Here is an 11,572-nt window from a genome sequence, read left to right on the forward strand (position 1 = left end):
ATTATAGAGAATATAGAGATATATATATATATATATATATATATATATATATATATATATATATACACTGTATATATAAATTATTATATAATACTATATAAGAGAAATATAGCCGGTTCTGGCATTCTAGGAGATTAAGTCTTTCATCTTTATCCATAAATTGGCTTAATAAAAATAAGTTCAGTATACAGTTCTATTCACCTTATTTTTCATTGTAGATGTAAGCCATTTCTTGTGAGTGTGTGAGACTTCCAATGAATTAGTCGCTATAACTAAAAGAATAACAAAGTGCAGGAAACAGTATTCTTATATTACTACTATAAACCGTATTAACTGTTTGGGCTACAAACCAGTGTGTTTATGATTACAATAATAAATTAAATAATATGTATCAAATACCAGTTTGCAACATCACGTAGCATATCAAACAGCTAAAATAACTAAAAGTGGCTGACATCGGAAACCTTGCACATTCCAGTTAAAAATGGTTGAGTCTTCTGTTATAAATAAGGCAAAAGGTAAGGCATTTCAAACAGATCCAAATTATCTATTATAAAACCTTCAAAGGTGTTTTTAAATGACTTTCAATTCATTCAAATTCGAAGTGTATTTCCATTGTTTTTCTATTCTGTTTGCTACCACATTTCAGTTTCAGAAAAAAAAAATTCTGAATTGTGCACAGTTATGCCTAAAGTAAGAAAAGGAATATGAAATTTTTTCACACACTTTATGTAATATTTGCATATTGAAAGCCACTGGTTACTATGAACTGTTTTTGTATAGCAAGAATTGTGTAAAGATTCTTCAAAAATTTATATTTTGTGCTTCATGGAAACCAGTATATGGGTTTGGAGTGACATGAATAGCAGTAAATGGATTTTCCTTTAAAGATATGTTTATTCTGCCTGACTAAACACTTGTGCCCAAGTGAAAAAGTCTTTGCTCAGCACAGCATCTATAGATCCAATCTCCCTGTGAACATTCCTGGACTAAACAAACAAGGGAAATACATTTTGATCCAACAACGCAGAGTAGATAATTAATTTGATGAGAGGAAGCATCACAATCTGTCAGTTCTTCCACTGACAGCAGCGATGGGGATAAAATTATTCCACAAACAAAGCTGAATATTTTGTCCCAAGAGCCTTTAGATGGTATGCATCTTTTGTAATTGCATTCAGCCACTGTTTGTGCCTGAAACAAAACAAGATGTATGACAATTGCAGCCGATCAAACATGTATACAATACAGAAATTAATGGCCGTCTCCTCAAAGTTCATGGCTGATTGTCATTTGCGCTATGGCTCAGAGGTGTGCAGAATATTAATGAAAAAGTTGATCTGAAACACAGTGGCTCAGCGGTGCAGGGCAGACACATGAAAAATGCATGGAGCTCTGTGTGTACCTCCAACTTCACTCATCGGAATTCCACTCCCATTCCAACTGGCCAACAAGCAAGAATATAAATTATATTAGCAATTTGGGTGGTAGTGAGCGAGTGGGTAACCATTGAGCAGCTCTCATGAGGCACACCGCTCTGAAAGCAGGCGATGGCCATTCAGAGCGTCGTATTAGCAGTCAACTGAGGAAAACGTCCAACTTACTGCGTTAATGGAGGCTGAAGTGTTTTCACTAAAGAATATGTTCATTAACATTGTGATTCATGTGGAGAATCAAACATCTCAGTGTGGGTTCACCTCAAACGAGTGGCACTGTCTAACGGGAAACCCGTTACTATTAGCGTACTGCATAATTAACACATCCGGTCTCTCTGTGTGTGTTTCAGGAAAACCCATATATGTGTAATAACGAATGCGACGCTGATACCGAAGAGCTGGCCCACCCGCCCGAGCTCATGTTTGACTCTGAAGGACGAAACCCAACCACGTTCTGGCAGTCGACCTCCTGGAAGAAATACCCCAAGCCCCTTCAGGTCAACATCACGCTGTCCTGGAACAAAACAATAGAACTCACAGATGACATTGTCCTCACCTTTGAGTCTGGCCGACCCGAGCAGTTGGTCTTGGAGAAGTCCCTGGATTACGGTCGTACGTGGCAGCCGTATCAGTTTTACGCATCTGACTGTTTGGATGCCTTTACTATGGAGCCAAAAGCAGTACATCAGCTGAACCCAAGCACGATGCTAGAGATCATCTGCACAGAGGCCTATTCAACGGGCTACGTGTGGAAGTACGATAAGACTGTGCGCTTCGAGATCAAAGACCGCTTCGCCCTTCTTGCCGGCCCGAGACTGCACAACATGGCTTCTCTGTATGGGCAGCTGGACACCACCAAGAACCTAAGGGATTTCTTCACCCTCACTGACCTTCGAATAAGACTTCTACGGCCTGCCACCGGAGCCACAATGGTGGACGAGAACAACCTTTCTAGATACTTCTATGCCATCTCAGACATTAAAGTGCAGGGCAGGTAAGTTAACATCATTAAGTTTTGAATATTTTTGCTTAATTACTTCTAAAAATAAAAATGCTAAATGAAAACATCAGTATATAAATAAATGCAAATAAAATGCCCATTAAAAACATACACATGATTGAGGTGGAATAATTATTCAGTATAGGCTTATTGGAAGAGTGTGCCCCTACCTAAATATTTGCACAACTTATACATACAATTCACTGCAATGCAATTATGATTACAGGGCAAATTATGATTTAATAAAGAATTATTGGTCACACTTTAATTTACTGTCCAATTCTCGCTATTAACAAACCATTAACTACGACTTTTGCCTAAATTAACTTCTGATTTGCTGCTTATTAATAGTTAAGGTAGTTGTTAAGTTTAGGTATTGGGTAGGATTAGGTATGTAGAATATGGTCATGTAGAATGTGTTTCTTTTATAAGTACTAATAAACAGCCAATATTAGCCAAAAGATTATACCTTTCCTGTCAGAGCAAGCCACACAACTTCTTGTCCAAGCTCTTGTTCTCTCCAGACTGGACTATTGTATTGCTCTCTTGGCGAGCCTTCCCGCATGTACTATCAAGCTTCTGCAACTGATCCAGAATGCAGCAGCGAGAGTGGTCTTCAATGAGTCAAAAAAAGCTCACCTTACTCCTCTCCTCATCAGGTTACACTGGCTACCAGTAGCCGCTCGCATCAGATTCAAGGTACTGATGCTTGCCTATAAGACAACCACTGGCACTGCACCAATATACCTAAACTCGCTAGTTCAAACTTATGCGCCCTCCAGAAGCTTGCGTTCTGCAAGTGAACGGTGCCTTGTGGTGCCATCCCAAAGAGGCACAAAATCACTCTCACAGACCTTTTCCTGGACTGTGCCCAGCTGGTGGAATGACCTCCCGATCTCAATTCGATCAGCTAAATCTTTAGCCATTTTCAAAAAGCATCTAAAGACACATCTTTTTCGCCAGCACCTGACCAACTAATACTAGCACTTACCTATTCTGTTCTGTTCTATTCCACTCTATTATTTATAAAAAAAAAATTAAAAAACATAGCTACGTGTACTGTGCTAGACTACCTGAGACTTGTCATGGCACTTGTATACTGTTGTTGTTCTCTCGTTGGTCTGACTGCTTCTAATGTTCTCATTTGTAAGTCGCTTTGGATAAAAGCATCTGCTAAATGATTAAATGTAAATGTAATATGTTATTAACAGGCATGCTAATAAGCAACTAGTTAATAGTGAGAATTGGCCCCTATACAAAAGTGTTACCAAATTGTTTTCATGCTATGTTATAATCTCAAAATACTTTTATATGGTTTGCATGATTTTTCATTAGTTAAATCATGCATTTTGATATTTGCATAACATAACTAGTTTCATATGTATGGCTTTTCTGACATAGTAAACTTAGCTCACTTGGTACAGCGTGGTACTGTACTTGCAGTGCAGAGTGCTCAGGTACGCATCCTGTGAAACCAGTCACGATAAAAGAGCTCAAAGACTTGTAGAAGCAAGCTAAAATATCAAGGCTGCTTCATTTTTTATCTCATGCCTGTGTTTTATTAACACTGCTTTCATTAGCACATCGGTTTTGAGTTTAAGGTTGGGTTTAGTGTAGGTGGTAAGCAATTTTCAAATGCCACAGAACATTAAAAACAATCAACGCAATAAAATGTTGTGACATGAAAGTGTCACAAAACATGCAAGATGCTACATAATATAATTTGCCAGAAATATTTGATAACAATGTAACTACTGTGGCGGGATGACCAAACGGGTGTGGGTGGGTGTGGCGTCAGGCCTCGGAGAGGCTTTTATTAACAAAATAATATAAACAACGTGTCCAGGAAAAAGGGGAATCAAGTGTCCAAAATAAAACAAGGGATCTGGTGTCCTCGTCGTGCTACAGGGTTCGTGAAGGGCAGTGGTCAGGAAGGAAGGGTCCAGGTAAGGGGTGGAGTCCGGCGGCCGCACTCGCTCCCCTCTCCAGTCCGGGGAGCGGCGGCTTCTTCCAGCGGCTGCATCCTTCTCGCCTTGGCCCACGGCGCTTGAAGGGACTAGATGGCCCAGCATCCTGGCCCGACAGCTGTGTAACGGGTGCAGTTCTCGGGGGAAGAGAACGGTCTCCCGAGGAGAGGCACGCTCGGCAATTAAACAGCGGCGTGATGAGGCTCCATACGGTTCAGGGGTGCCCCATCACACGCCGCCAACCCTGGTTATTTCAGCGCCCCTCCTCTCTCACCCACCCACTCCTGTAGGGAGCCTGGCGAAAGGCAGCGATTAAGGGACGGGGTGATGCTGATAATTAGGGGGAGGCAGCCGACTCGTCACACTACTCAAGGGTTATAATTACTTCAGGGGCAAAATTTATACAGTGAACCCAGCACAGAATCTGCCAAATGTTATTAAAACTAAAAATGTTAATAATAAAATTATTTTATATTTTAAATTACTAGATGGAAAAATTGGTATATTAATCAAATCCAAATAAAATGTGCATTAAATGATTATATGCACAACTGAGATTAATATTTCATAATGACAATAATGATGGCGAAGCCAAAAACGGGATCTGCAAAGGATCTACCTAACTTTTTTTTCCTGAAAGCTCAGCTGTGTGTACTCAAACTTTCAGGATTAAATTATTGGCAAGTTGTATGCATGTAGCCCCAGCCCAGCTTTTGCAGGGCTCCACATGGTGTCAAATGACAGAATAAGCATAATGGGTGACCACTCATATTCTTCTCTAAAATTAGAAGTCAAGCTGGATGGAGGGAAATTGCAATTGGCAATAAAGAATAAAATGGACCTCAAAGGTCTCATTTAGCCAGCATAAAAAAACAAAATAGTGCAGCATGACTTCACAATGTCTTCACAAGTCAAATGATGGCACAATAGAAACAAAAACACAGCAGTTGCTCTCCAAATTGGGCCGGAATGGCTCATAAGCAGTTGGTTTATGTGAGAATAACTTGGTTCATAATGACGCATTTGATAGGTCCCCTGTGAATCTAAATGCACAGCTCTAAATTAGGATTCAAAGGAGTGCAGTGGTAGATTAGGGCAATTACAAAGTGAGCTAATTGGAAAGAGATTAATCTACTAATTAAGACCATTTACTGCTGATTAAATAATAACCACTGGGGACACATCCCCATGCAAGTGTGCCTGTTGGGCGACAGTAATATGACTTTGCATCTGTAATGATTGCTGAGGCTATTTTATGAATGGTGGTGCATGGTTTTTGATCCTTCATATTGTACTCCTTTAGACTTTAGAGCACACATTTTCATTTGAAGACCCATTGCACAATATTTCAAACTGATTTTATAGTTCAAAGGAAGTTGTACACATGCACGCCCCAGTAGACAGTACTCCTCTTGTGTCAGGAATTGTTTGCTTATTGAGTTGAATGAGCCGAAAAATCTTAAGTTAGGCTTGGGAAATCATGCGTATGGTCCATCACTGAGGCATAAACAAACAAAAGAAGAAAAATAAAAAGTTTGATATTTAGAAAATAGTTTTACCTGATGCAAACAGTTTCACTGTTGTCTCAACAACACAATTGACATTTTATATATATATATATATATATATATAAATACATTAGACTAAATAGAATAGAATAGGTAAGTACTAGTATTAATTTGGTCAGGTGATGGCGAAAAATGTCTTTAGATGTTTTTTGAAAATGGCTTAAGTCTTGGCTGCTCGATTGAGATAGGCAGGTTGTTCCACCAGCTGGGAACAGTCCGGGAAAAGGTCCGTGAGAGTGATTTTGTTTCACTTTGGGGTGGCACCACGAGGCGTCGTTCACTTGCAGAACGCAAGCTTCTGGAGCTTCTGAACTAGCGAGTTTAGGTATATTGGTTTCAGCGCCAGTGGTTGTCTTGTAGGCAAGCATCAGTACCTTGAATTTGATGCAAGCGGCTATTGGCAGCCAGTGCAAACTGATGAAGAGAGGTGTGACGTGAGCTTTTTTCGGCTCATTGAAGACCACTCTGGCTGCTGCATTCTGGATCAGTTTGCAGAGGCTTGATAATACATGCAGGAAGGCCCGCCAAGAGAGCATTACAATAGTCCAGTCTGGAAAGAACAAGAGCTCGGACAAGGAGTTGTGCGGTCTGCTCTGTTAGGAAGGGACTAATCTTCCTAATGTTGTATAAGGCAAACCTGCAGGACCGGGCCGTTGTAGCAATATAGTCTGTGAAGCTTAACTGATCATCCATCACAACTCCAAGGTTCCTGGCTGTCCTGGAAGGAGTTATGGTTGATGACCCTAGCTGTATAGAGAGGTTGTGATGAAGTGCTGGGTTGGCTGAGATCATGAGCAGTTCTGTCTTTACAAGGTTGAGTTGATGGTGATGATCCTTTATCCAGCCAGAAATGTCTGTCAGACAGTCTGCAATGCGAACAGCTACTGTCGCATCATCTGGTTGGAATGAGGAGTAGAATTGAGTGTCCTCAGCATAGCAATGATAGGAAAAGCCATGCTTCTGAATGACGGATCCTAAAGATGACATGTAGATGGAGAAAAGAAGTGGTCCAAGCACTGAGCCTTGAGGAACCCCAGTAGCAAGAAGTTGTGACTTAGAAACCTCACCCCTCCAAGACACCCTGAAGGACCTACCAGAGAGGTAAGACTTGAACCACTGGAGTGCGGTTCCTGAGATGCCCATCTTCATGAGGGTGGACAGGAGGATCTGGTGGTTAACTGTGTCAAAAGCAGCAGACAGATCCAGCAAGATGAGTACTGAGGATTTGGAAGCTGCTCTTGCCAGTCTCAGGGCTTCAGTAACCGAGAGCAGTGCCGTTTCAGTTGAGTGGCCACTTTTGAAGCCAGATTGGTTGCTGTCCATGAGGTTGTTCTGTGCGAGAAACATAGAGAGTTGGTTGAACACAACTCGCTGAAGTGTCTTTGCAATGAACGCAAGAAGGGATGTAGTTTTCTAAAAGTGAAGAGAGGTGTTGATAACATGAGTGAGTGCGGGTATAACTGAAGAAGAAATGGCGTGAATGAGATGAGTGGGGATAAGATCAAGCGGACAGGCAGTAGGATGATTGGAAAGGATACGCTTAGAAACACCTGCCTCCGAGATTGGAGAGGAGGAGGAAAGAGAATTTGTATTTATGGTTATGAAGTTTTTGTCAGTTTGCGGTGTGGAGAACTGGTTGCTGATGGTTCTTGTTTTATTTATGAAGAATATTGCAAAGTCATCAGCAGTATGAGTTGATGAAGGAGGGGGTGGAGGAGGACAAAGAAGAGAAGAAAAGGTTTTGAAAAGCGTGCAAGAGTCAGAACAGTTGTTAATTTTGTTGTGGTAGTATGTTGTTTTAGCAGTGGAGACACTTGCAGAGAAGGAGGAGAGGAGTGACTGATATACACTAAGGTGAGTAGAGTGTTTTGATTTGCGCCACTTCCTCTCTGCAGTCAGTAGCAGTGTTTATGTCCAATGCTGAAAACTGAGAGGGTGGAGGAAGTGAGGATGAAAGCATAGAGAATAGGTGAGTGGGAGAGAGCGAGCGTAGGTTACGCCGAAAGGTGACCTGCAGAGGATTGTGTATTGTGTCCGGAGTCAGTGTGAGGTTAGAAGTGATGAGGAAGTGGTCTGAGGTGTGCAACGGCGTAACTAAAGTGTTGTCAGTTAAGCAGTAGCGTGTGTAGATAAGGTCCAATTGGTTACCTGATTTGTGAATAGCTGTAGTAGACACACGCTTGAGGTCAAATGAGGCAAGCAGAGTGTTGAAGTCAGCAGCCTGTGGTTTATCTTAGTGGATGCTGAAGTCACCGAGCAGTACTAGAGGAGTACCATCCTTAGGGAAGTTTGAGAGTAACACATCCAACTCATCTAAGAAGTTCCCCAGTTGACCTGGGGGACGATAAATAACTACAAAATGGATTGTAACAGGGTGGGTAATAGTAATTGCGTGTGATTCAAATGGAACTGTTGCCAGTAAGAGATGGTACACTATCAAATTTCCATTCTTTTTAAATAAGTAGACCAGTCCCTCCACCCCTCCCAATCGGGCGTGGGGTGTAGGAAAAAGTGAAATTAGTGGAGAGGGCTACAGGAGTGGCCGTGTCCTCAGGTTTGATTCAAGTCGCAGTTAGGGCCATGAGGTTGAGACTTGAATGAGTAGCAATAGATGAAAGAAATTCTGCTTTTTTTACAGCAGACTGGCAGTTCCAGAGACCAATTGGAATAGAGAGTAAAGTAGTGGAGGACATAGGGACATGTAGGGATTTCTAAATATGAACGGACACTGATATCAGCCATCATGAGGTCCGGATTAATTTAATCAAGAGTTGCCACAGAGATCTTTTGTATGAGGACTGAAAATACCGCGTGATGCCTCGTGATCCAATGAAAAGAACTATTATATGTATGCACAGGAAGCGGCTATGTTAATCACGCCCTCGGGCCGGCAAGCACGAGATATGCAGCGTGGCGCCACATGACTTTCGAGCACCAGCTTCCTGCATGACCGAAACCCTTACTTTCTTGTGTCACAGACAAAGAAAGTGAACCTTGCATGACTATTTTAAAAAGACAATCGTTTAAAAACGTAGAAGTAGTGAAAAAGTATCCACTGTATGTGTTATGCTGTATCTATATATTTGATGTGTTTATCGAAACCATGATACCTCAATCTTGGCCTTATAACTTTTCTTTTAGTGATTACGATTACGGTGTATGCAAAATACCTGTTGTTTGAGCTCGAATGAGAGCTTGTCTTATTCGCCGAACATTGGTGTTAGTGAAAAGTTTATATTTTGTATCATTCTCTGGTGATAATACTGTTATCAGAAGATATTTAAAACTTGCAGAAATACTCTCCACAAACAGCATGCGATTCATGCATGATAAGGAACAGTATGGGTGTGGCTAAGCCACCATATGATTGGACAGCGACCTGTGGGCTGGACAAAAGTCAGCCTGCTTAAAATTGGACACAAATCCCTCTCGCGCTCTTACGCTCAGGCTCGCTCTCTCACTCTAAAGAACTTTGGCTTTCACCTTGGTGAGCGCGGCAAAGCGCCCCACGCCGTACCATCGCACCAGCGAGACCATCTAAGAACTCAAACACTTCAGAGAAACACGATCTTCAAAGTCTTGCAAACTCAGGCTTTTAGCAGGACTGCTGAAGCTCTTCGTAACCCGACAACCAACCAATCCAACGAGGGGTTTCCCAAAAGAACGTCATTCCGACGCCACCTCAGCAACCAATCAGCAACGGGGTTCCCTCAACAGACATCCAGGAAGCCAGCGTCAGCAATGGAATCACCTCAGCTTGTCAACTGTCAACCAAAAGAACGCAAGTAAAGAACAAACTCTTCAAATCTGCTGAACTGGTGTTGAGCTAATTTAAGCAGTAAAATTAAGACAAATTCTCTGCTTGGTAAATTCTCTAAGGTGAATTTAAATCACTCGTAAAATGAGTTAGAACTTGAAAGCTTCATAGAACCCCGTCAACTCTCACTTCTGTCATCTGAAACTGCATGTGTGTGTATGTGTGTGTTAGTTTAGGTTTTATGTAATCTAGAATAGCCAATAAAAATTCATGTTTCATTTATAAATAATCATCGTCTGGTGTCATAATTTCAAGGTTAAAACTTTGCCAAGATCAACGTTACCTCTCTAAGAGCTGATAAATTATCATAATTGTGTTAACCCATGGCCAGGGAGAACATAAAATACATATTCAATTGGTAATATACACTGACATCTTCTCGCTGGCCGAGTAACTGATAGGGTGTAAACCATTTAAATTAAAATTCAGTTTAATCAGGTGGACCTCGACTTTTTCACATTCGAGTCCTTTCAAAACCTGAATGAATTAATAAAAATTAATTCCCTACAATTACAAATGAGTAATTTCATTACAGACAGTATGCAGATTATTAGGATTGTGCTGCCTCCAACGTACAGTGTGTGATTTACAAGTGTTAGTAGTAATAGTAAAGATTTGAAAGCACATATTGAGTACAATTGACTAGAACAAGTAGATGAGAGCGAGTTATACAAAAAGTAAAGAAAGGGGGAGAAAAAAAGCAATACTCAGGTGCCTTGTCGGTGTCCTTGCTCGGTGGAGTGACGCAGGTAGAGTCGATGGTCTTTACACTCATCGGTCTTCACACGAGGAAGGCTTCACACGAGGGCTGCCGCAATCGCTGCCATGGTGTACTGAGCAAATATATACTTCCCTGGTTCCATGTAATTGAATTCAGCTGGCCACGCCTTTCTACTTATTAAACCGAAACTGCAAAGCCACGTGATACGCACGAGAACAAACACGACTTCAGCACGTGTTTACCACAGTAAACACAGTAAACCAAACAATGTTTCCTAGCAACGACAACCACACTAAAATCTAATCAGAAAAGATACAAAACACTTACAGACTGCTGTCCTCTTCTGCTGCTCGACTGCTTCTACTAACAAGTACTTGCAAACAAGGCAAATTATACCTGGCTTTGGCCACGCCTTACTACTTATTAAACCGAAACTTCAAAGCCACGCGATACGCATGAGAACAAACACGACTTCAGCACGTGTTTACCACGGTAAACACAGTAAACAAAACAATGAGTGTCCTAGCAACGACAACTGCGCTAAAATGTAATGAGAAAAGATAAAAAACACTTACAGACTGCTATCCTCCACAATATTACAAAATATCCTAGAGTGTGTTTACTTTTTTCAAACATTTACCTTTTGTCATCATTTATTCACCCTTACGTTATTTCAAACCTGTATGTCCAAATTCATTAAGAAAAATTCCCTAAAAACTTTCAGCAGACAATCAATTCTAAATACAGGTGCATCTCAATAAATTTGAATGTTGTGACTCACTCAAATTGTGAAACTCGTGTATTAAATAAATTCAATGCACACAGACTGAAGTAGTTTAAGTCTTTGGTTCTTTTAATTGTGATGATTTTGGCTCACATTTAACAAAAACCCACCAATTCACTATCTCAACAAATGAGAATATGGTGACATGCCAATCAGCTAATCAACTCAAAACACCTGCAAAGGTTTACTGAGCCTTCAAAATTGTCTCTCAGCTTGGTTCACTAGGCTTCACAATCATGGGGAAGACTGCTGATCAGACAGTTGTCCAGAAGACAATCA

At 41.0% G+C, this 11,572-nt stretch overlaps 1 protein-coding gene across 2 annotated transcripts in view; it reads left to right on the forward strand.

Annotated features, from left to right (window-relative positions):
• Positions 1-11,572, forward strand: part of LOC107594670 (netrin-G1-like) — a 101,056-nt gene that overhangs the window by 55,655 nt on the left and 33,829 nt on the right. For both annotated transcript variants that reach the window (XM_016284807.1, XM_016284806.1), the window contains one exon: positions 1,787-2,430. In XM_016284807.1, the coding sequence (XP_016140293.1) occupies positions 1,787-2,430 (644 nt within the window). The remainder of the gene's footprint in view (positions 1-1,786; positions 2,431-11,572) is intronic.

Source organism: Sinocyclocheilus grahami, unplaced genomic scaffold (assembly GCF_001515645.1).
Source record: "Sinocyclocheilus grahami isolate Dianchi unplaced genomic scaffold, SAMN03320097.WGS_v1.1 scaffold188.1, whole genome shotgun sequence".
Taxonomy (NCBI): Eukaryota; Metazoa; Chordata; class Actinopteri; order Cypriniformes; family Cyprinidae; genus Sinocyclocheilus; species Sinocyclocheilus grahami.